The sequence below is a fragment of the Miscanthus floridulus genome, chromosome 17 (assembly GCF_019320115.1).
Source record: "Miscanthus floridulus cultivar M001 chromosome 17, ASM1932011v1, whole genome shotgun sequence".
Classification (NCBI taxonomy): Eukaryota; Viridiplantae; Streptophyta; class Magnoliopsida; order Poales; family Poaceae; genus Miscanthus; species Miscanthus floridulus.
Window position 1 is genome coordinate 18,432,750 of NC_089596.1, and position 25,449 is coordinate 18,458,198.

At 47.5% G+C, this 25,449-nt stretch overlaps 1 protein-coding gene across 1 annotated transcript; it reads left to right on the top strand.

The window, feature by feature from the left end:
* The first annotated feature begins 8,556 nt into the window (after positions 1 to 8,556).
* Positions 8,557 to 12,104, top strand: LOC136515335 (putative wall-associated receptor kinase-like 16). Its single transcript, XM_066508960.1, has 5 exons — positions 8,557 to 8,920; positions 9,006 to 9,283; positions 9,872 to 10,112; positions 11,618 to 11,903; positions 12,008 to 12,104. Exons 1-5 carry the CDS (start codon positions 8,557 to 8,559, stop codon positions 12,102 to 12,104), a joined length of 1,266 nt encoding a protein of 421 aa, XP_066365057.1.
* The last annotated feature ends 13,345 nt before the right edge of the window (positions 12,105 to 25,449 follow it).

Genomic DNA, 25,449 nt, shown 5'->3' on the forward strand with positions numbered 1-25,449 from the left:
TAGTGACTCCGTCTGAGTCGTTTAAGGACCGATCCGCTGTACGTCCTCATGTCATGTTGAACGCAGCCTAACACTTAGCTGGCCGGATAAGTCGTTCCGACCGCGAAGCCTAGTAGCTCGATTCAGGCCGGGAACGCGAGCAGTGGCGGCACTCTGGAGGTAGTAAGGATGTGCGGAGAGCCATTGGCATAAGTCCAAGGCGGGTTAGAGTCCCGAACAACCTTGGCAGAGTGGTTCTCTGAGAATGCCGATCTGTTCGGACCCGCGACTCCTGAATTGTACCAAAGGTGACTTGTTGCGACCCTGACGGGGGAAGCAGGGTTTGTGTTTAGGAATACCCCTCCAGCTGGATAGGAATCGATTCGAATCGCCGTCTCTCCCGGATAGTGAGAACTTGACTGAGCAGCGGCAACGTAGATTCAATTAATTTAACGATATGGTCAAATGGATGATGATAAGGTTGCCACAATGAATACCTGATATGGTTATTAATGTTTGCACCCTAATAAAATGATTGCTTAGTACAGGTGCTAATATAGATGATAGGTTAATGGCTAAAAAGTTACTGCTAGTTCAGGTTAAGAGTTGATTAATAATACTTATGCTTTTCTGCAAAAAGAGAATGTCAGCCAGCTCCACTACATTAAGCTATGCATAATCCTTGGTGTCATTTGTTTGGTTTTCGACGGGTAAGTCTAGCTGAGTACATTCCCGTACTCAGGGTTTATTCCCTCTTGTTGCAGATGACCTTCTATATCAGGGATTCTGCAAGTATTGTCTCCACCCGGCGGGTGATGAAGACTAGATCATGGGCATGATCTCCTTTCTCTTATCTGAATGCTTTTGCGGTCTGTGATCAGCGAACCAGTATGTGTATTTGAACTCGGTGGGTGAGTTAAACTATTTGCTTCCGCATGTTTTACAAGACTTGTTTTGTAATAACAATGACTCTGTGATGGTGTAATCTATTTGCAAACATCTGTGAAATGTTGTAACGTACGATATGTTATGTTGGATTACTGTGATCTTGGTTGTATGCAAGTTGGTTTGAAATCCTTCGAGATTTCGGTTGACTACCGGGTTTATATGGGCTCAAGTTCGAGAATTTGATCGTTCCGGCGATTGTTTTTGTACTTGTGCTCTTATAAATTGGTCGGTTCCGTGACAGCTTGCTCCCGGGTGAGGAACCGGGACTAGAGGGGGTTCCCCACCGGGAGTAAAGCTCGATTCTCTACCAGTGTCCTTCACATCATAGAACATTGCTATACGTACCGCCACTACTGAAGAATCAATTTTAGGGACATTGCATATTCAGAGAGCAGTGCATTGCATGTTACAATGCCATTGTCCATTGCCGTTTTTTATTAATATATGCAGCTCCTATTCTGAATATGCCAACAGAACATTCAGAAATAAGCAAGCTGTGGTCACTGGTCAGCTGTTACCCTCATGCCTCGTTTAAATCCAGGGCTTAAAGTTTTAGGGTATCATATCGGGTGTCACATAAGGGTGCCGCATGTGGTGTTGGATACTAATAAAAAAATAAATTACAGAATCCGTCAGTAATTCGCGAGACGAATCGCCATTAGCATATCTGTTACTGTAGCACCATATTGTCAAATCATGAATTAATTAGACTTAAAAGATTTGTCTCATAAATTAGTCATAAACTGTATAATTATTTATTTTTTAATCTATATTTAATACTTCATATATATATATATATATATATATATATATATATATATATATATATATATATATATATATATAAAAGCCATGCCAGCTTATAAATAGGAGGAGACCAGAGCCCCGGCCCGACCGGCTTCTTCATTCGCCTCTTCCTCGGTTGGTCGTATATAACTAGCGTCCACCGAAGATTCTGCGCGCGTACGCGGAGGAAATCAGAGAGGGCCTAGCGGTGGCGCCTACGCGTATTACCTACTGCTGCGACAGGTAGGCACCCTACTAGCTCTAAGCCCTTGCGTTCATGGAGGAGTAGTATACGTAGTATCCATGCCTCCATGGTGTGGTCAGTCGACAGTCGTCATCGTCTCTCTCTTCTTATGTTTTGGCTCTGTTTCAGCTCTTGATGTAGTTTATGGCGACTTCATTTCATTGAGAGGGCTTTGGCCTTTCATCCGTTATCTTCTTCATCCTGTGAATTAACTTGACTGGGGGATTCATGTATGGCACAGGGATAGAATCATTCTTCTTGTGCTCCAGGCTCCAGGGAAAGATCGATGAATGTATGTCCTCCTGCACTGCAAGTAGTCCAGAGATTAGAAGTTTTATTGAAACTGTGTTTAACATCTCCCCGTTGGTGTCCACTAGGTCGCCTTGATAAAATATCGTTTTCCCCTTCGTGAGGAGCGACAAAATTTGGACTTATCTGATAGGCATATCGATTGTAGATTCTCATTAGCTACCAATTTTACTTTGTTTGACGAGGTAAACTCTGCTTTTTATAAACCAAACGACAGAGTATACGTTCATACAACACGCAACTATCAATTCTATTTAACTATGTTGAAAAAGAATCACTAGTTAAGTTCGATTTATCGACCAATCTAGATTCTTTTATGTGATTTAATTTAAAAAGAGAAATGTTTCTAAGTAATTTAGAGTGAAATATTTCTATTTTTTGAGCGTTTGGTAGAGATTCATGTGACCAGAATAAAAAATGTTTCACCTTCCAAGCTGGCTAACCACTCTCGTTCACGGACTCACCACTCAGCAGGGTCTCTTAGCATTAATATTGCATTGTATTAGGAATTATACAGCATGTTTTTAATCTGTGTAAGGCTACCCAATTAGCAGTTCTGTGGTTGGTCTAAACAGAACTGTACATTGTTACGCATGTGATGATTGATTTTTTTATGTAAACGGTCAGATTAAGCCTTAGAACAACTCTAGCAGGATCGGCCCATGCTATCGCACTTAAATTTATGTGGCCATCCAAATCCTCCCTTTACGCCCGTTCCTGTGTTCAGCTTCAGACCCCATCCTACAGCTACGACAGTTCAGGTTGAAAATGAACGGAAATGGGCGGGAAAACCCCCTTCCTGTTTTCATTTCTACATTTCATCATCAGAAACGGGATCGGGATCGGAAAGATCAGGATCGGGTGTAGGAGCAGAAAATACGGGTGTTCGGAAATAGATAAATATGGGTGGAAAGAAGACGAAAACAGGCGGAAACCGAGAACTTAAGCCGGAATGACAATCACATATCAATATGCTGCACAGTACACCACTAGTGCTGCAAGTGGCAACCTAGTCAAGCACCAACGCAATGCAGTGCACTACTGCCACTGCTGGAAAAGGCAATATGCCACGGCTGGTTGACTGCTGCCAGCATGCCACTGCTAACACTAACAACACTAGACCACCAGGCGCCAGTGCAGTGAACCACGCCACCACTGCTAGCAATCACAAAGTATCGTAAAAAATTCAAGAGCACCTTAAACAGGCAACCAACCGATCACAAAATATTAGAAATGACCAAGCAACATTTAATAAGTTCACAAATCACATAGTCACAACCACAAGAAAACATCCAGGACAATAGTCCGCAACATTTAATAAGTCCACACATCACAAAGTTTCTACCACAAGGAAACAAAGCTCTACGGTCACGGCTCACCACCATCTTCAATCATGGCATCTGGATCACTTATCACATCTTTTTACAATTTTCAGCACATATGTATTCATGATTAATTGCAAACATGTAGCTATGTTATTTTTCTCTTGCAAGAATGGTTACTGAAACAACAATCAAGACAGATAAACAAATACCTCATCATCTATTGAGTGACTAGAGCTCACAGGAATAGTTTTTTGAGGTTTAAAATCAGCCACAATTGAAGGAATAGATTTAGAATCTGAAAAATGACAAGTCAAGGCACATATGCATCAGTACAGTACATGAGTACATCACATATATTTGGAAAATTCTAATTGAACAAATGAGCCAATTAATACCTTTTGTTGCAGCATGTACCCTGTCTTTGGTGCAGATCAGCGCTGGTACTATCGCAGGGTCAAGACAATTACGATATGGATCAATTATCCGTCTAGCTCAGCTAAATGCAGATTCGGATGCAACCGTGGACACTTGAATGGCCATCATATCACAAGCTATTTGTGAAAGGATAGGGTATTTGTCTGTATTGTTCTTCTAATATGATAAAATATCAAATAGATTTTGCTTCAATAGTGGCTCTGCCATGTATTTGTCTAGCTCATTTGTGTCACTGCTATCAGGCCCATGATCATCATATAAGAAGCTCTCAAGTTCATCATCTCTATTTTCAGCTAGAGGATCCGTTGGACTAAGATGTTCATTTTGATTCACAGCACTCTTATTCTTTGAACTAGAGCTAGCATAAAATTGGTACAAGTTCTTCACAACAGTAAGAAACTCATCAAGATGAATCTGATAGTAGTCACCATAGAACTTTCTCATGTAGTACTCTAAAAACTTCTTTTTGTACCTAGGATCAAGAAAGCAAGCTATTGCAAGATTCATGCTAGAACAGGTCCAATACTTTTCAAACTTTTCACTCATAGCAATGGCCATTTTCTTAATAGTGAAGTCTGCACCAAGACACTAATTATCAAGCAACTCCTTTATCTCACAAAAACCTCTATAGAATAGATTTGCATTAGGATATGATGTACCAGAAAGCAATACAGTAAGGTCATAGAACTTTTTTAAGCACTGAAATACAGTTGTAGCCATTTTCCATTCATCATCATTAGGAGTAATTTTCGTAAACTTACTTCGATTTGATGTCTTGAGTCGAATGAAAGTATCTTTGTAGTACAAGGCATCCTTAAGCATCAAGTAGGTTGAATTCCACCTAGTTGTAATATCTAGTTGAATTCCCTTTGTTGTATCCAACCGACACTCAGTGGCACACTTCATAAGCTCTTCCCATTGTAAGGGAGAACCCTTCACAGTTAGTACCAAGGATTTAATCTTCTTAAGTGCTTTAGAAATAACAGCCAACTCCTCTCTTGCAACCAAATTAAGTATGTGACAACCACATCTAATATGAAAAAATATCCCATCACACACTAAAGAAGCTTTTCGTTCACTTGGAGATTAGCAACAATATCAGTGGCTGCCACAAAATTATTCGATGCATTATCTAAAGTCAAGGCAAACAACCTCTGCTCAACAAACCACTTCACCATGGTTTCAGTAAATGACTCTTGACAACTTATGACCAGTATGTCTACCTTCCACATGAAAGAAACCCACAATTCTCTTCTGAATACGCCACTCATCATCTATCTAGTGCAACGTGACACACATATACCCTTTGTTTTGAAATGATGTCCGCATGTCCATGGTTGCACTAAAGCGACATTTAACTATCTTCGAATAAGCATATAACTTATCCTTTTCTGTTTCATATATGTCCATTATATCTTTTCTACCGGTAACTCTAGACTTGAATATAAAGCTAGGACGCAAGGAGCTGATGAAATCAACAAAGTAGTCATGCTCAACAATGTTGAATGGGTACTCATGCATGATTACTGTCAAATAGAACTTCTTGAGACTTGTCTCATAATCATACCTGTAAGGAACAACAGTGCTAACATCTTTCCCAAGGTCTTTTTCAGCCATGAGTTGCATCTGTCCTTTGACAATACTATGACATAACTTCAAATGATTATGAAATGCATTAGTTCAATTGTTGGACTCAACCCTGTACTTATGCTTGCAATGTGGGAAATTGCAATGGCCCCACAGCTGCTCATACTTCTTGCCACCCTCCTCTATGACAATAGTGCACTTGGTGAAATACTTCCATACAGCAGAGGTGCACCTCTTCGCCCTCTTTGATGACCCCACAACCTCCTCTTCATCATCATCACCATCAAGGGCCACTATATCTGCAGCAGCAATAACACCTGGTTCTTGGGTACTAGGGTTGGTTTTACCCCCATCAACTTTAGTTCCAGGTCCACTGCTACCACCAGTGCTAGTGCCAACCACTTGATCTGCATTCTTTGTTGCTGAAGATGAGGCTGACACACTGTGTGGTACACTCTGACTCTAACTATCAACTTCACTTGCTTTCCTCTTGTTGCCTACCAAAAAAATCAACAATAATGCAAGTATGCAACTTGAGTCTATTTGTGTGCTATTGAGTCTGACATCTCAACAAGTGACTAAGTGAGACTGTGAGAGACATACCTGCTGCTGCTGAAATGGATCCGGATCCAATGGTGCTGCTTTTGACAGAAGATGGTGGCGGTGGTGGCACCGGCAGGAACATGGTGCCCAGCCCCAAGTATTTCTCGGGCGGCATGGAGGCGGACCCGAGACGTCCAGCTCCAGCGCCTCCAAGACACGAGTCACGTGACATCAGGAGGAGGCAGGCAACCGTCGGGCAGCGGGGGGCCGTGGGGAACAACTGGCGACGGGGGCCACGAGGACTGGCGTGTGGCGGGTACTCAGGGCTCAGGCTATAGCGGGGGTCGAGGTGGCAGCCGTGAGGAGACTCGAGAGTCGAGATAGAGGAGTGAGAAGAGGTAGGGTTAGAAGTTTTATGCTAGATGGGCATTTACTACTGTTATTGGGTTTCACCCATATTTGAAGAATCCGGGTCAAATCCAGATCTTTTCCGCCCAAATACGGGACCCCGAGAAAACGGGTGGGAAAAGAGCTCTCCCTTTTCCGTCCCGATCCCACCGACTTCCATCCCGCATCCCATCCTGTTTTCGGATTTTTTTCGAGAATACGAAAACGGGCAGGTCAAATGTAGACATGCGGGTGGGTCAGGTCGGGAATTATCCTGTCCGTTTTTAGTCGGACGGTTTCCTCTCCCGCGCACTGCCACTGCCGGACTCCTCGGTGCTCTTCGACGGCCCTCTCCTGCGCAGCTGCCGCGTGGGCGGCGGCAGGGGGGCGCCCGGATCTCCTCCCCGCTCCCCGGCTCGATCTCCTCCCTGCCCAGATCTCCCTCCCGCGACCTGCCGACGCTGCCACCTGCCTCCGCCACTCCGGGCTCGAGCGCCGCCCGGCCATGGCGCGAGCACGGCTCGCCGCTCCCCCAACGCGAGCGCGCCGCCCGGCCAGGCTGCAGCGGAGGAGGTACAGGAGGAAGGGTGAGATACAGGCTTGCTTGCTTTGAGGACGGTGCTAACCTAGATATGGATTTGAAATTCATCAGCAGTCTTGGAACATTGGATTAATTAGTCTATGATGAATTGCACCCTTTCGGCTTACCCAGAAACCGGCTTGTTCAGCTTGTTTTTTTTTCAGCTGGAACAATATTTTTCTCTCACAACAATTCAGCCGGAACAGTGTTTTTCAGCCAGTTTCAGCAAGCCGAACGGGGCCATAAATTGGTACTTTCTGCTCTATACCTTTGATATCAAAGTTTCAATTATTTTTTATTTTTGAACTAGGTATTAGGTCCCATAATTAAGGTGTGGCATCTTCCTGCCTAATGTTTTTTAGAGAACATACTATATACCGTTAAACTTTGCCTATGTTGTCTCAACATAGCAGGTCCCAAGCCCTGTTAAAGGAGGAGGGTTGTGATAGGCATGGCGAGCCAACGTTAAACCTAGCCATTCTAATGGAAATGAAATCTGAAAGAGGCAAAGGAAGATCAAAGTTGACTTGGGTAGAGGCAATAAAAGGAGACTTGAAAGGATGGAATACACCCAAAGACTTAGCCTTAGATAGGAGTGCTTGGAAAATAGCTATTCACGTGCCTGGACCTTGATTGCTTCTGTTGGGTTTCAACTCTAGCCTACCTTAACTTGTTTGGGACTTAAAGACTGTGTTGTTGTCGTCGTCGTGTATACTATATACCGTTAAATCCATAACACTAGTGCCTGAATTCATATCATATTAGGTATGACTTAATTCATGGTCACGGGGAGTTGTGATTCATATAGTGTATTATATGTTACACTCCAAATTTACATTCTGGAAAGTGGAAAGTTAGGCTTCATCGTCATGTTGGCGCCTTTGTTCATCTACGCATTATAATTTCCTATCAGTGGGTCGTGCTCGGCATAGGTTATGATGCGGCCCTATTGGGTGAAGCAGGGGTTTACGGGGTTTTCTCTGTTGGTTTCACACTTTGGCTTAGGTTTCGTCTCAGAGTAAACACGGGGGGGGGGGGGGGGGGGGGGGGGTTGCTATTCCCCACTGCTGAGCTTTTTTTATATCTAAAACTGCAAGTAAGAATAGTAACATTATTTGACCATGTTATGCAGGCAATCAACCACCCATAGAATTCCTCTCACTTTATTGGCTTGCGCATGGATTACCCAGGGGGCAATCTCAGAGATTTCCTTCAAAATAATGGCCGTCAGGTGCCTCAAAGAGTGGAAAACAACTACAGCTTGAGATATTTCATGGAAAATGAGATACGGAACATTACTGATGGATACAAGACTATTCTGGGAAGAGGGCCATTCGGTGTGGTCTACAAAAGGAACGCTCGATGATGGATCCTCAGTTGCCGTAAAGAGATATATACATGGGACCCATAAAGAGGCGTTTGCCAAGGAGGTGATGGTGCACTCTCAAATAAACCACAAGAATGTTGATAGACTTCTGGGCTGCTGCACGGAGGAAAATGCTCTAATGATTGTCATGGAGTTTATCTGTAATGGGAACCTCAACAGCATACTTCATGGCAACAGCTCTAACAGTTGGATTCCCTTCCCTTTGGAAAAAAGACTAGAAATTGCCATTGAGGTTGCTGAAGTATTATGGTGCATGCATTCAGTGTATAGTCCTGTTCTCCATGGTGACATCAAACCTGCTAACATACTGCTAAATGAAAATCTTACACCAAAGATATCAGATTTTGGAATTGCAAGACTCCTTTGTGCTAATGGGCCCCAGCAAACTTCCACTGTCATTGGTTCCATAGGTTACCTTGATCCAGCATATATACTGTGAGAGTGGAATTCTAACCCCAAAGAGCGATGTTTACAGCTTTGGAGTGGTTTTGCTAGAAGTTATCACAAGGAAAAAAGCAGTGGATGGGACCATTACCCTTGCTCAAAGTTTTAATGAGGCTCTTACAAAAGGGGAGGATGTGCAGCACATGTTTGATGAGGAAATCAGTGTTGCAGAAAACAAGAAGTTTCTTGGAGACATTGGACAGTTAGCAGCTAAATGCTTGCGGAGGGACATCAAAACACGTCCTGAAATGGTTGAAGTAGCTACTAGTCTAAGGATGATCAGGAAAGCTATGCAGATAGATCAAGAAACTCTCAGTCAGCAGCTAACTGTATGGACATCGGGACACCAATTTGGCAATTTAAAAATTTTCAATGAAATTGAAATGAAAAAGATGACCAAAAACTACCGCATGACCTTTCGGAAAGAGTCATGTGAATGTCTCTACAATGGAGTCCTTGACGAGGATCGTCCAGTTATAGTAAGACAACTTAAAACATGTTCCGATACTGACAGAGAAATGTTCCTAAACACTATGAACATATTGAGCCAAAAGAATCACAAAAACATTGCAAATGTTGTTGGCTTTCGCCTAGGAAAATCCATTTTAGAGTGTGTATACGAGTCTTTCTGTGATTTATCCAAGTCAAAGTTTGGATTTCTATTGTTATCTAACAGAAACCTCTATGACACTATCTGCTCCATAGGAAAAATTCCCCTTCATCAACGTTTGTCAATAGCAGTCCAGTGTGCAGAGGGCCTGATTCATATCCATTCATTAGTAGCTGAAAGTCCTGATTTGTGTGGTTCGAGCCTCTTGGGAAATTTCAGGTCTGTCAATATATTTCTGAACAAGAATTTTGTGCCAAAAATCTTCAATGGGAACTTGTCAGCATTTCTTGGACTTTCAACTGTGCAGAATACTGTTCATGACACTGGACGAGAGTATTATTCAGACCCAAGGGATGTTTCTAGTCAGCTTTTTAACCTGAAATCTGATGTTTATAGCCTCGGAGTTGTTCTTTTAGAGCTCATCACTTGGAAGACAGTGCGATACATGTATGATGGGAGGGTTCATGTGCTTACGACAGACTTCATTCATTCCTATAGAACTGAGCATGGTGCAATAGAAATTTTTGGCAAGGTTTACGATGAACAAGGCAAGTCCTTCATTCACGAGGCCATTGCCATTGCTGTTGATTGCTTACAACCTCATATCGAAGATAGGCCAGAAATGAATGTTGTACTTTCCTGTCTCCGGATTATCGCTTCAGCTCAAAGTATCAGAAGCAAACTCACTGGTACACGCAATGAAATCTCTTCTCGTCCTGGTCTGTTAGGCTTAACCTTCTAGATACACACATAAAAAATAAATAGAACCTGCAGTACTTAAGGTTTAGGTGTACCTTTCAGCACAATAAAATGCACCCTTACCATATACACTGTTCATTAAATTTTGGTTTGAAGTGGTGTACCATGTATATCAAAATATAATATTTGTTTTATTGTAGTGCTTCTAAGAAAATAAGAGTTTCTGGCGAAGCGATCACCTTTTCCTATTGTATTTACTTCTTCGTTTCTTCAATGCAGCTGGTGATAACAATATATCTAGCCAACACACAGTTCCTGCTACTGTCAGCAATACTGCTAAACTTCATCTAACTCTTACTCTTACACCGAACTGAATGAAGTAACGAGGAACTTCAGTATTGATCTTCTTATAGGGCAGGTATCATACGCCCAAGCTTTCCTGGCAGTTCTTAAAGATGGACAGAAATCTGCCATAAAAAAGCTTGATCATGTTGAAGAAATTCAAGTACAGGTCATGCATCTGTGCCTTGCTTTTCCACCTTTTTCAGTAATTGTTGTTTTTCTGGGTCCGAGTTATTGGGGAGAGAGGAGTTGACCGATGGACATGGTGGCATGGGCACTGGGAAAGAGGGTATGGAGGGGGAGAGGCGGTGGCAGCTAGGATGAGGAAGTGAGAGTTGTTTAGAAGACTGTAGCAAAAAGGCAGAGGAGCAAAACCCTGTCTCTGCTTTATCAAAATAGTTGCATTTCCCCTTTTATTTACAGGAAGGATCCAACTTGACGTCCAAGTAAATCCATTATCTGCACTCTTCCTAAAACTAACCTAGAAAACACCGTCCCGGCGGCGGTGCTACTGTAATCATGGTACTGTCCTGTGTCCACTTAGGCGAAAGTACCTGTGGAACTGTTCACGAGCCTAATTTGGTCACTTATTGGCCCTATTTGATCCTGGGTCATTATATTTTCATTTTTTAGTATGTACAACAAAGGATTAGTTTCTGACAACTTGTGTTGCAAGTTCCGGCCATTTCAGGAATGAGTCAGCATGACAATGTTGTGCAACTTCTTGGATATTTTGTCAAAGAGGAAACTCTGTTCTTGCTTATGAGTACGCACCAAGGGGATCCTTGTATGATATTCTTCATGGTATGGAATAACCCTAGATTTACTTTCATAAGCTTCAAGCTTGATCATTTGGTGTTTTCTTGTTAGCCTTAGACATAGGGCAATGTCATGATTATGTTAAAAAATTTGAACCAATCATATCAATCGCATTGTTAGTCTACTAAATAATCTACAAAGTATCAAGCTCGGAAAGCCCAGATGATATTCTTCGAATTCGCCATGATTTTAGGTAAAAAGGATGTCAAGGGAGCCCAACCAGGACCACTTCTGTCATGGTTGCAGCGTGTGAAGATTGCCGTAAGTGCTGCAAAAGGCCTCGAGTTCCTCCATGACAAGGCTGATCCTCCCATCATCCACAACAACATCAAGTCTAGCGACATACTTCTCTTTGACAATGATGTTGCAAAAGTAGGTGATATTGGTGCCTCAACACATGAAGCCCCTAATAGGTTTGATAAGTACTATGAGACTGTTTGGGATTCTCGCATATATGCTTCTGGCTGGGAAGCACCTGAGTATGTGATGGAATCCTTCTACACTTTCAGAATTACACTTATGCCTAGGCTGATAAATGATATGCCAGCATTTTGTGTGCTGTTGCCTTCTTTGAACTTGTTAGGTGCACAATCACAGGAACATATAGCATGAAGAGCGATGTCTATAGCTTCGGGATTATACTGTTGGAGCTTTTAACTGGTCGCAAAGCATTCGATTAGAATGTCACGTGGCCAAAAGAGCCTAGTGACTTGGGTACTATCGGCGTTTCGAGTTGCCACCGATTAGTAAATTTCTAATATTGCGCGTCTAGCTCGGATGGTGTGCTAAGAGAACACGAGGTTTATACTAGTTTGGGCAGAATGTCACTACGTCCAGTTCGTTACTGCTGCTCGTGTTACTAGCACTAAAAGTTCGTAGTAGGGGTTACAAATGGTCGAGAGAGGGACGGGTCCCAAGTCTTTGATGAGAGGAGCGAACGGGTGCCGAAAGCTCGGTCGCTTCCCGGCTGTGTGCTTGTGTGTTTTGATCGGTTCGGGGTTCGATGGGTTCCAGTCCGAATCGATGCTATGTGTTGCGATGTCCCTTATGGGACGCCCTGCCTTCCCTTTTATAGGCCAAGGGAAAGCACGGGTTACAGTGGAGGGAAAGGAGGAGAATGAGAAGGAGAAGAAGTCCTCCAGGATCGCCGGGTCCTTCTTTTCCTTCACGCGGGTCCCGTCGACCCTGTAGACGTCAACAGGGACAGCTCCACGTCGTGGCTCTGTCCATCATTGGTGCCATGTGCAGGCGTCATCTCCCGGTCTTGGCGCTCCACTCCGTCTTGGCGGACGTCGTGGTGAACTGACGCACCTGTCAGTGCTCATACAAGGGTTAGGCAGAATAGCACTGGTACACCCGACGTTGTTCCTGATGTGAATTCCCAGGTATGGCCCGTCACGGCCACGGGTTATATCGGGGCGTGCCGGTCACCTCCCTGGTGTCAGAGCTTTGACCCAGCTCCATTCGCTTGGACCTGGAGTGGTTGGCGGCGGTATGGGTCTTCGTCGGGCAAGACGGATCCCCCGGCCTCGGGGTCGGTCGAGGCGGAGTCCCCCCCCCCCAGAGGCCGAGCGAGGCAAAGCCCGCCCCCAGAGGTCGGGCGAGGCAGAGCCAGCCCTCAGAGGTAGGGTGAGGAGGAGCCCGTGGCCTCAGTGCCGGGCGAGGCGGAGCCAACCCTCAGAGGTCGGGCGAGGCGGAGCCCATGGCCTCAATGTCGGGGGAGGCAGAGCCCGCCCTCAGAGGTTGGGTGAGGCGGAGCCAGCCCTCAGAGGTCGGGCGAGTGTAGGGTCAAGATGGCGGACTAGAGGGGGGTGAATAGTCTTTTCTAAAATTAATCACGTCGGCTAGCCGAAACAAGTGCGGAATTAAAACTATCAATCTAGCCAAGACTACACCCCTCTATCTATGTTCTCTAGCACCTTTCAAAGATACTAATCAAGCAACAAAGGTGTCGGGCTAGCTAAAGGTCACCTAACCAATTCTAGGAGCAAGGTCACACAAACCTATGCCACTAGTACTTTAAGCAACAAGGGAGCTCCTACACATGCTAGTAAGCAAAAGCACAAAGCCACCTAATGCTCACTAGCAATGCTCAATAACAAGACAACCAATGCCAAATTAGAGAGCGCAAATACTTAGTTACACAAACTAAGCAAAGTGACTAACAAGGTTACACAAACCAAATTAGCCATGCAAGAGAGCTACTTCTATGCTACATAAGCAAGGAGGTAACTAGTAAGCTACACAAGCTAACTAATTTCAAGAGCAACTACACAAGCATAATGTATATGAAAGTAATTACAAGCTTGTGTAACAAGGATGCAAACCAACGGGAAGAACAAGGTTGACATGGTGATTTTTCTCCCGAGGTTCACGTGTTTGCCAACACGCTACGTCCCCATTGTGTCGACCGCTCACTTGGTGGTTCGGTGGCTAATTGGCATCACCCGCCAAGCCCGCACGTCGGGCACCGCAAGAACCTACCCCGAAAGTGAGGGTAGCTCAATGACACGCTCAACTAGAGTTGCTCTTCATGGCTCCCGCGGGGCGAGCACAATGCCCCTCACAAAGCTCTTCTCCGAAGCACCGCACAAGCTTCTTGCGGACTTCGACGGAGACCACCACCAAGCCGTCTAGGATGTGGCAACCTCCAAGAGTAACAAGCACCACCGGCTTACACCTCGATCACCTAGTGCCACTCGATGCAACCTCACGATGCAATCACACTAGAATCGCTCTCTCACACAATCGAATGATCACTATTAAGTATATGTGAGATGGAGGGCTCTCAAGCACTACTACACAAGCCACCTAGGCTCTAGTGTGCTCAGCTTTTGGCCCAAGGCCGACCATGGCTTCTATTTATAACCCCATGAACAAATAGAGCCGTTACCCCTTCACTGGGCAAAAGTTGGGACGACCGTACGCTCCGGTCCGATCGACCGGACGCTGGACCTCAGCGTCCGGTCGTGCGATGCACGCCATGTGTCCCCTTTTTCAAACACAGTCCGCCCGATCTCAACGGTCATCTATCGACCGGACGCAGCAGCTTGAACTGACCGGACGTAGCAACCCCAGCGTCCGGTCATTTCCAGTAAGGTACCAGACATGACTGGACGCGTCCGGTCGGTCGCGATCAGACGCAGCACCAGCGTCCGGTCACTTCCAGCTTCTCTGCTCTACCTGCGTCACCACACGTCACCTTGATCGGACGCACACAGTCAGCGTCCGGTCGATGACCGACGCCTGCACGCTGTCTGCCATCACTGACCGGATGCTGGAACCCAGCGTCCAGTCACCACGTGACCAGCGTCTGGTCCACTCTGTCAAACCCTATCTTTTCTATATAGGGCGCCGGTGGCACTGTCGTACTGTCCGCACTCTACGGGCGGACATTCCATCGGTGGAGTTTCAAACCCTTCTCACCTCCGTTTGATCACCGAGTTGATCCACATCAACTCCAACTTCATCTCCTTTTGTAAATGTACCAACACCACCAAGTGTACACCATCATGTGTATGTGTGTTAGCATTTTCACAATCATTTCCCAAAGGATTAGCCACTCAACTTGCCACGCCACTCAATCCTAGCGATGATGCAAAGTTAGATCACTTGAGTGGCACTTAGATGACCGATATGCAAACAAGTTTGCCCCTCTTGATAGTACGGCCATCTATCCTAAACCCGGTCATCAACTTCTCTACACACCTATGACCGATAAAATGAAATGCCCTAGGTTATACCTTTGCCTTGCGCATTCCATTCCATCTCCTCCAATGTCGATGCAACACATGCACCAACACAATCAACAATGATATGATCCACTTCATATCATCACATGATCATATTGGTTCATCAATCTTGACTTCACTTGCTTTTCACCGTTGCCTTCGTCCATCGGCGCCAAGTCTTGCTTAAACTTCACCGCCACGCGGTCCATCGCTCCAAAGCCTCCGACTTGCCCTTCACTCTTGCAACCGGTCCATCAAGCCAAGTCTTGTCTTGATCTTCTCCACCTTGATCACATGACTCAATGTCATGTCTCATGTGCAATGAGCTCTTTCATCATCACATGTGTGAGCTTTGCAACATCTCCAAGCCATTTTTACCTTCATGGCATATGTTGCTCACACATATGTATCTATAGACTAATCACCTGTGTATCTCACATAAACACAATTAGTCCACCTAGGTTATCACTCAATTACCAAAACCACACAAGGACCTTTCAGCGAGACAAAGCCCGTAGCCTCGGTGTCGGGCAAGGCAGAGCCCGTCCTCAGAAGTCGGGCGAGGCAGAGCGCAAACCCAAGGGTCGGGCGAGGCGGAGCCCACCCGCGGCCTCGGTGTCGGGTGAGGCGGAGCCCGCCCTCAGAGGTCCGGCGAGGCAGAGCGCAAACCCAAGGGTCGGGCGAGGTAGAGCTCGCCCCTAGAGGCCGAGCGAGGTGGAGCTCACCCCCTTTGGTCAGGCAAGGCAGAGCCCGCCCTTAGAGGTCGAGCGAGGAGGAGCCTGTGGCCTCGATGTCGGGCGAGGCGGAGCCCACCCCCAAAGGCTGGGTGAGGCAGAGCTTGCGCACCTAGGGTTGGTTGGAGATATAGCCACGCTCTTGACTGCTCAGATGAATCAATGTTGATGGTTATTAGCTTCTCCTCTTTGGGTACCCTAGTATTGATCCCCGACAGTAGCCCCCGAGCCTACGAAGGAGTAGAATACTCCTTTGGAGGCTTTTCTGAACGGGAGGACTCTGAAGGCCTCGACCTTCTTTTGTTGCCCACAGCATGACCTGGGGTGGTGATTCCCTTTCCTCGAGCCCCCTCCCATAGTAGGGGCCTAGTCGAGGTTCGGTTCATCTTTGCGATTGTCTTCCCTCAAGTGTTTTTTCTGATAAAAACGGAGGGGGCAAACCGTGCCATGATTTTCCTTTAAGGACGAATTATGGCACTTGGTGAGCTGTTAATGGGCTAGTCTGAGTGGGCCCCTAGCATCCTGTTCATGGGGATCTGGCTTGGGTCAGCTTGGTGACTGACCGCAGATTCTTAGCGGTCAATCCATATAGTTCTCAGGTCTATTCGACCGGTCCCAAGGGCTAAGTACCTTTCTTTGAAAAAAACCATGGATCGTAACCGACCAAGACTCGAACATGGGCTGGGATGCCTACGACGCTCGTGCGCCCAGGTACTGGCCGCTAGCGGGCCCATCCCTTTCCACCTCTCACCCTAGAGGCGCCTAGAGCGGTTGTCAAACCCATTGATGGGCCAACCTACGAACTCCTGGGCCTAGTTGGCCCATAGAGGCGCTTTTAGATTCGTATTCCTCTTACTTGTGATGAGTCATGGCCCGTCTGGAGAGGCGAAACATCCACTAAGTTTTCTGATGGAAAGGACCGAGATTGTGTGCGCACATCCCATGGCAGATCATGGTAGGCATGGAGATCTAGGCAGGCGGTTGGTTTCCTTGCATCTGTCGCCCCTATAAAACCAAAGGGTTCGCCCCCCGAATTCCATATCTTGCATCCTTGCCTCCACATCCACGACTATCGCCGCCAATTGCTCAGGTTTTCTGTCTCTGCATCCCCGCTGCCATCGAGCTCGCATCCACTCGCCCCCATCTCCAATGGATCCGTGTTGCCGCTCTGACATCACCTTCCAATGCATGGAGGACCTCGTCCGTCGTGGTCTTCTCCGTGCGCGGACCACGGTCGAGGAGTTGTTGCTGCTCGATGAGGAGGACGTACCATCGCCGCCCGATGGCTATGTCGTGTCGTTCGCCCACTTCCATGAGCGTGGGTTTATGACCCCCGCCCATAGATTTCTTCGGGGTTGCTGCACTACTACAAGATCGAAGTGCAGCATCTCAATCCCAATGGGATCCAGCACATAGCAGCATTTGTTGCCCTATGCGAGGGGTTCCTAGGGATCAGCCCCACTTTGATTTGTGGAGGTACTTCTTTGCTGTCACCCTCCAGAAGAAGGGGGAGAAGAGCGATAGGTAGGAGCTGCACATGCTGGTGGGGTGCGCCGACATCCAGCTCTGGAACAATCAGGTCGACGAGTACCTATTGATGCGGCTATCAACGTCCAACAAGGGGTGTCACTCACAGTGGTTCTACCTCAAGAACGATGCCATTGCCCCTCTATCGGAGTTCATCGGGCACCTGATCGAAGAGGCCCTAGAGTCTTGGAGGAGGTGGGGCGTCCCGGAGAAGGATAAGAAGATCCAGGACCACATCACCACCATCCACATCCTCAAGGAGAACGGCTTGAAGGGGTCGGGCATCATCGGGGCCAACCACACAAGGAGGGTGGCGCCGTTGATGACGTGCGTGCTCCCGCTGTACGTGATGGCGCCCGAGGCATCGTTCGATGGAACGGTGCTCGTCGAGGAGGCACTCCCCAACTCCAAGATCACACAACGCATCAAGGAGGCAATGGAGCTCTCACAGGACGACACGGGTGCCCCCTCGATTTTGCCTACCCGGTGCTAGGACATTCTCTGATGCGGCCAGAACTGAGCCACGTCGTCTTCATAAGTTTACCTTTCTCATGCCTTCTCTTCAATAGATTTCTCGACCTCTTGATACTAACTTTGAGAGGGATGGGACTAGTCGAGGGACCTCATCTTCATGGATCACTTGGTGCCATTGCTGAGGGATTCATCCGTGAGGGCGGCGAATCACGTCGAGGGTGAGAGGCAAAGGAAGGCAAAGGAGGACAAGAAGAGGAAGAGGTAGCGGAAGTTGTAGGAGCGGGAACAGGGGGAGGACATTAACAACGATGATGATGACAATGATGGCGACGACGATGAGGTAGCCGATGATGTCGAGTGGGACATCCTAGAGAATGAGGATGCGCTGACAGGTATTGGTTCATCCTTGCAGGAGTCGGGACCCTTTTTGTTCCATGGAGGAGAGGGTATGTCTAGGGAGCCAGCAGAGGTGGGACGTATCATCGACCTCCCTCGGAGTCAATGGGGGCGGGCAGCTCTGCTCCTTTGTTGCTCGGCCGTCGCGCCCCAAGAGTCAAGGGGAGCGAGCCCCTCTGCCCAGCAGCAGGGGGCAGGCTCGAAATGGCCTCGCCCCAATGAGACGGAGTAGAGGTTGGGGGGTTCGCCCCCCAAACACATCTACCGCCCGATGACACCGAGGTGAGTTATCAGTTCCTCTGCTTTGCCTATTTTAGTCGGATTTCATTATGACTTATGTTTTTTGTCCCTTGCAGTGTTGGCAGGTAGCGCAATCCTTTGTCACTGGTGCCGAAGAAGAGCGTCACCCTCCAATTGAGGTGGCAACCGTTGGCTAGTGTTGCGCACGTTTTGAGCAGGAGCAGCACCAGTGTGACCGCGTCATCGGCCGGTTGGATGCTGCCCACGGTGGCGCCCGTGCCCTCGGCAGGACGGGCGGACATGGGGGCTCAAAGGGTGCTTTCGGAGGTCGCGAAGCAGCCGGCGATGGCCGCGATACCGCTGCCGACGATGGGGCGGATGGGGGTGCCGACCGTGCTCGTGGCACCGACCGTGGTGGGCGTGATGCAACCGGTCGTGACCGCCCAATGCAGGTGGAGGTGGCGGCGGTCATGACAGACGGGTCATGACCGAGCGCAACTGCAGTAACGCCTAAGGCACCGACGTGACCCACGCCATCGGCAGCCCAAGCGACGGTGCCTGGCATGGGCCAGACAGAGGGAGACATGGCCGAGGGGTCCTCAAGAGTCGTGGTGGTGGCAGAGAGGTCGGCGGTGCTTGGGATCGGAAGGGAGTCATCCCTAGCGCTGATGTCGATAGGGAGCGACTCACCCACGTAGGGCGAGCCCATGCTCCGATGGACAAATCCTCAGGATCCGGCATCAACGCTCTTCACCCTCAATGATGCCATGAGAGCATGGAGCGGGAGAGCCTCAACATGGGATCACATCCATGCTGGAAGCCTTGGACCACGCTAGGGGTGCCTTGCACGACGTTGTTGTTCCCTCCGGATGGGTATTCGCCTGATCCTGCTTCTTGCTCTTTTCTCTCTATATACTTTTTATATTCTGACCATCGTTTCCCTATAGTCCCTCATAGCTCACAGCTAGGGGAAGTCTCTGTTCCTTCATCAATAGAAGGAGACCTAGGACTGCCTCGTCGAGGAGCCATGGCTACACGGGGTGGTGACTGCTCAGCTTGTTGTCGCCTAGCAGAGGGTGGCCAACCTGACTCCCCTCACCGAGGAAGCAGATAGTCTTCGATCACGGGTGGCCGAGGCCTGTCGAGATGCTAGCGAGGTTGAGAAGGCGTTCTAGGCCATATCGGTGAGATCACGGAGGGACGACGAGGAGACTGCTTGGGTTAGGAAGGAGAGGGACGAGCTGCTCTAGAAGGACGTCGAGACACGCTAGCGGATCCTCGACCTTCTGGCCGAGGTTGAGAAGGAAAGGGAGCTAAAGCTGGGGGCCGAGGAGAAGCTCGTGGCTCAGGAGAAGAAGGCGAGCCTAGATGCCACAGCGGTCTCTCGGTTGCGCAAGGAGCGGGATGAGCTGCTCCAAACCACGAAGAGGCTCCGCTCAGAGCATGGCGTGGCCCATGAGGAGCGCGACCAGGCCTTCTAAGAGCATGACCAAGCCTGGTAAGAGCACAACGACACGTAGCAGAAGGTCGGCTCCCTCTAGGCTGAGCTCGAAAACATGACAACCCAGAAGCTGGAGGCTGAGAGTGTTTTTGCTAGGCTGGCCATGGACCTCACCGAGGCAAGAAAGAATCTTCAGGCGAAGAGCGATGAGCTCAGTATCCTGAGCGCCACCCTCAGAGTGGTCTACGACAACCTTGAGGTGGTGCGGTCGGAAGGGACCAATTCGCTCGTGGCCTATGCCGTCAAGATCACGGCGCAGGTGTGCCAGCTCGAGAGGAATGCCCTTCGCGTTGGGGTCAATCAATCCTTTATGATTGCTCATTCTCACTATGGGGACAACATCGATCTAGAGACGATGAGTCATGGCTTCACACCTGGCTATGAAGTGCACGAGCTGGAGGAGATGGAAGCGGCGGTGGCTCCTCTTTTGTAGGACCTGGCAGACATAATCAAAGGCATAGTTCTCCCCTAGAGGGGTTAGTTAGTTCAATAGGTCGGTCGATTATTCTTGTAATCAGCGGACAAGTGCCGACCCTTGTGTATCATTTAAACAAACTTGTTATTTTGTTTTGTTTGACCAAGTCTATTCTTTTGTTTTGGTGCAAACGGATTTGGTTTTCCTCCCTTTCTATGTGTGAAAAGGGGTTCATGCGTTCTGACCTTTTCGTTTGTTAAGATCGTAGAGCCCAAGGTGTAGGAGGGAAACTCTAATCACGCTAGTAAGCAAGAGTGCCTTAGCCACTGGGGCATAGGTTTCTCATAGTCCGACCAGCCTTGCTCAGTCATTCGTTTCCGTAGACCTTGCTACTAGGTTTAATGTGAGGAAGGGTGTTGGGCACGGCGACTGCTTCAGAAAGTGTGTATGTATACCCTTATTAGCCCTCGAGTGAGACCCGACCCCTTGCTGTTGCTGGGTCAGGTGTCACTAAAGATTGAGGAGAGGATAGCGAAACTAGTAGGAGAAAGCGTCGCTTGTTTTCGTGCGTACCCCCTCCCTAGGATCTAAGCTATCGTTCTGCAACAGCATGTTTGGTCTCCTTACAAGTCCAACTTTCCTCGAGCCCCCGCACGTAGAAGGGGTCCGATCGAGGGTCGGCTCATCTTTGTGATCGTCGCCCTGTCCGTAGTTTCTACAACCAGAGGGGTTGAGCTAACGTCACTTGCCTCGATGGCTCAAGTGACGCGCTCGGTGAGCTTGCTATCGGGTATGTTCGAGTGGAATCTAGGTTCGTCGTTCATGATGGGGTCAGCATAGCCCTCATGTGGCATTCCACTGCTCCTTAACTCGCCTCCTGGCAGATGCCCGTGTTGCTCTAGAGAGCAACTCAGGTGGCCCGCTGACCTCTCCTCGAAGGAGATTTTACGGGCTCGGCTCAAGGTTAGGATCGAACAAAAAGGTCGAGATGACCCTGTCCGCTTCTAAGCGTATCGGGCAAAGGCCACTGGGGTTCATCTACATTTTCTCCCCTGGCTCTGTTTGACATGAGGTGGCCTCAAGGCCTTCGCAGGCTGGCCTTTGAACCCTGGCCAGTTGGATTCCCGAGTTCGGGTCAGGAGGCTCGAGCACCCGAGCCTCGTGGGGCTCGGTAGGGGTCGGCCATGTTTCATATGTCACCCTGTCCGTGGTTTTCATAACTAGAGGGGCTAAGCTAACGACACTTGCCTCGATGGCTCGAGTGTCACGCTCGGCGAGCTCGCTAACGGGCATGTCCAAGTGGAATTCGGGTCCGTCATTCGCTGACGGGGTCGGCATTGCCCTCATGTGGCATTCCACTGCTCCTTAACCCGCCTCTCAGTAGATGCCTGTGTCACTTCGGAGAGTGACTCAGGTGGCCCGTTGGCCTCTCCTCGATGGAGATTCTGTGGGCTTGGCTCGAGGTTAGGATCGAATGAGAAAGGTCTAGATGTCCCTGACCACTTCTGAGCGGGGTTGGGCAAGGCCATTGGGGCTCATCTACATTTTTCTCCCCTAGCTCTGTTTGATGTGAGGCGGCCTCGAGCCCTTCGTGGGCCGGCCTTCGAACCTCGGTCGGTCACCGCTCATATCGAATGAGACGACTACCGCTTCGTGATGCGACGCGAAGCATTGTGATGCAGCAATTGCATATGCAATGCTTGGATGTATGGGATGAATGTATGGATGAATGAAATGAATGTATGAATACATGCATGAGAATGGATGAATGAATGATCATGCAATGGAAAACAAAAGTGGGAGTTGGTAAAGTTACCTCGATGGCTCGAGTGACGGGTTTGGGGAGCTCTTACCGGATATGTCCATGTGGGGTCCGGGTCCATCGTTCACGATGGAGCCGGTGTAACCTGCATGGGGTATCCAACTGCTCCCTATCTGTCTCTCGACTGTGGCCCGAGCCGTTCGATCGACTTTGGGCGATCTGCTGGCCTCTCCTCGATGGAGATTGCACAGGTGGGCCCCTCCAAATCCTTCCTAGGAAGGAGGAGGCTAAAGCTTGGAGTGCGGGCAACAAACTCCAATCATGCTGGTGAGCAAAAAATGTCATAGCCGCCGGGACGTAGGTTTCTTGTAGTCTAACCAATTTGACCCAGCGTTTGTTTACACACACCTTACCTTTAGGTTTTAGCATGAGAAAGGGATCGGGCATCGAGAATGTCTACCTAATAGACATTCTTGCCAGCCTCCGAGCAAGACCCGACCCCTTGCCGTTGCTGGGTCGAGGGCTTGATAATGAAATTAATGCGCGCAAAGTAAGGGTGACTCATCTCTCGGCTGTGGCCCGAATCATTCGATCGACTTGGGTGACCCACTGGTATAGGAATTACCTTGATGGCACGAGTGATGGGTTCAAGGTGTTCTTATCGGATATGTTCGAGTGGAATCCAGGTCCATCATTCATAATAGGGTTGGCATAGCCCGCGTGGGGCATCCTGCTGCTCCCTACCCATCCCTGGGCAGCAGCTAAGCCGTCCGGTCAACTTGTATTGTCCCGCTGGGACAGAACTTACCTATGGAGATAGAGGATGAGAACATCCCGCGCAAGAATTTAGTTAGGCAGATAAACTTGTAATAAATGGACAAGCTCTTAAATTTCGTTATAGCCAAACAACTTTTTAGCCCTTCTCCCCTTTTGTATAAAAAGGTTAGTGCATTCGGACCCTTTCCATCATTAAGGTCGTAAAGCTCGGGTGCGGGTGAGCAAATTCTGATCACACTGGTGAGCAAAGACACCGTAGCCGCTAGGGTGTAGGTTTCTTGTAGTCCGACCAGTTATACTCAGAGCTTGTTCTCGTAACCCTAGCTCGCCATGACTGAAAGTACTATTTGCTAATTTGTTCTGAGAGAAAAATATTATTCGTTGGCTGAAAAAAATACGGCTTATAGCCAAGCGAACAGGGCGATCATCGTCAGGGCTCCGAGCCCGTTACTGAAGAGCGAGCCACCATCCCTGCTTCGGTGAAGCACCTGCAAAATGTGCGGTATGTCTCATTGCTAGTTCAAGTTCACACGATCAGGAGTTTCGTGAAGGTGATTGGTGTGGAACAGAAAGTTATCATTAGCGCAGCCCCCTAGGCTTGGAACTTTGTTTTGTTTTAATTGGTGCATATTATGACTGCATGTTGTCTTGTCAGTTCTGAAACATGCAATGCTACGTGTAGCTTACATCTGTGTGCAAATGCTGAATCATATCCACATATCTGTAAATGCTGGATCATACTGTACATGATTATTACTCTGATTCCTTATTATTACTGCAAGTTATAGCTGGGGGTGGATGCTAGTATCCGATCTGACCTTATTTCTTTCTTGTCCATGTCCTCACCTCACTACCGTCATCGCCGGAATGCATTCACCTGGTGGTCGCCAAACAACATACTATATAAGCTCAAGCACACTCCGCCTCCGGGTGCCCTGTTCGCTTGGCTGATAAGCCATGGCTAAAAGTATTGTTAGCTGATTTATTGTGAGAGAAAAATATTATTTGTTGACTAAAAAAGTACAGCTTATAAGCCAAGCGAACATGGCGCATTTGGATAACCTATTCCAAACAACATGTAAGTTCGTTCCCTCTTTCCCTGGGCTGACGCCCAAGGTCACATTACAAATTCTATCATAATTCTATCACCGTCAAGGTGTGCACTGTACAGTTTCTTCAGGTATACAGAACTACAGACTGCATTACTAGGAAATCGCTTATGAGCATCCCGGTAAGTATAGGAGACTTTCTCGCGAGCAATTGAGAAATATCAGTGCACGTTCAAAAGAACAGATAAATGTCACTGGCAGCACAACACAACAAAGATCAATACTCAAAACATGTCACAGGCCTGTTCGCTTGTCTGAATTCTGGAGGAATGTGGATGGTTTAGAGAAATGCTGGATGAATTTGTGAGAGAAAAACACTGTTCCGAATGAAAAAATAAACGAATCAAACCAGGTTTAAGAGCACACGAACGGGGTGTGGTAAGAAGTGAACTTGACCGACAAACGGTACCAGCTAAATAGTGCTATCGTTAGAGACCCAGAAAGACAACAAAATCACCAAATATAAGCGGATTTCGAATGATTCAATAGTATTATGTGAGAGAAAATAAGCGGAAACAAGCTAAAACAAGCCATTACATGACCAGCCGAACACCTTGATAACAATCATGAAACTCTCAGGTCAGACCAAAAGCAATCCATAGACTACTTTCTTTGGCCTTTAAGGCGCAACAAGTGCCATAGTTTGCTCAAGATGGTGCACAATACAACCCAATTCTGAGGTGGAACACAAGGGGATCTGATCTAAAATAAAATCCTTGATCAAAGTTCCTTATTAGCTGAAAACTTTGCAGTCAACAAAACTAAGGTTACAGGGGCTATATCTCGTTCCCAACGTCATCCTACTTGTCTTTGCTTTCCTCTGTTCCCTGCTCATATCGACGTTTGAACTTTGCAATCTGACCAAGGCTTTGAGCCATTTGTCGCTTGGCCCTCATGTGGTACACTTTGCCAGTGTGGTTCACCTTGGTCATCATGATATTGATCAACCTACCACTCTGCGTCACGTATGAAATCCATTGCATCTGAGGATGCAGTCCCTTCCTCATCCTTCAAACCTATTCAGAAGTAGCCAGGTGAGCAAATTCATCAGTTAAATAATAATGACAATGATGATGAGATTTACTGATGCTGAACTTCTTTGTAAGATATAAACTTAGATCACTATAGACCAAATAGATGCAGTTAATGAACGTCTAATGTCCTGAAGAGATGTTAACCAAGGAGGCAATACAGACAATTGCCCATAGCTATCATCATCTAGAGAGTATGTAGCATGGATACGGATTCGTGTATCGGTATCGGATTGATATGAATACGCGGATACCTCATTTTTCAAAAAAAAAAAAAGGCAATAAACGGATACATGTTTTATTATTTTTCTAAAAAATAAATAATAAG

Coding starts and splice junctions, on each gene's coding strand:
- LOC136515335 (XM_066508960.1), top strand. CDS start 8,557: ATGGTGCACTCTCAAATAAACCACAAGAATGTTGATAGACTTCTGGGC. Junction 10,113..11,617: donor CAAGGTTTACGATGAACAAG/GCAAGTCCTTCA, acceptor CCATGATTTTAG/GTAAAAAGGATGTCAAGGGA. Junction 11,904..12,007: donor TCTGGCTGGGAAGCACCTGA/GTATGTGATGGA, acceptor TGAACTTGTTAG/GTGCACAATCACAGGAACAT.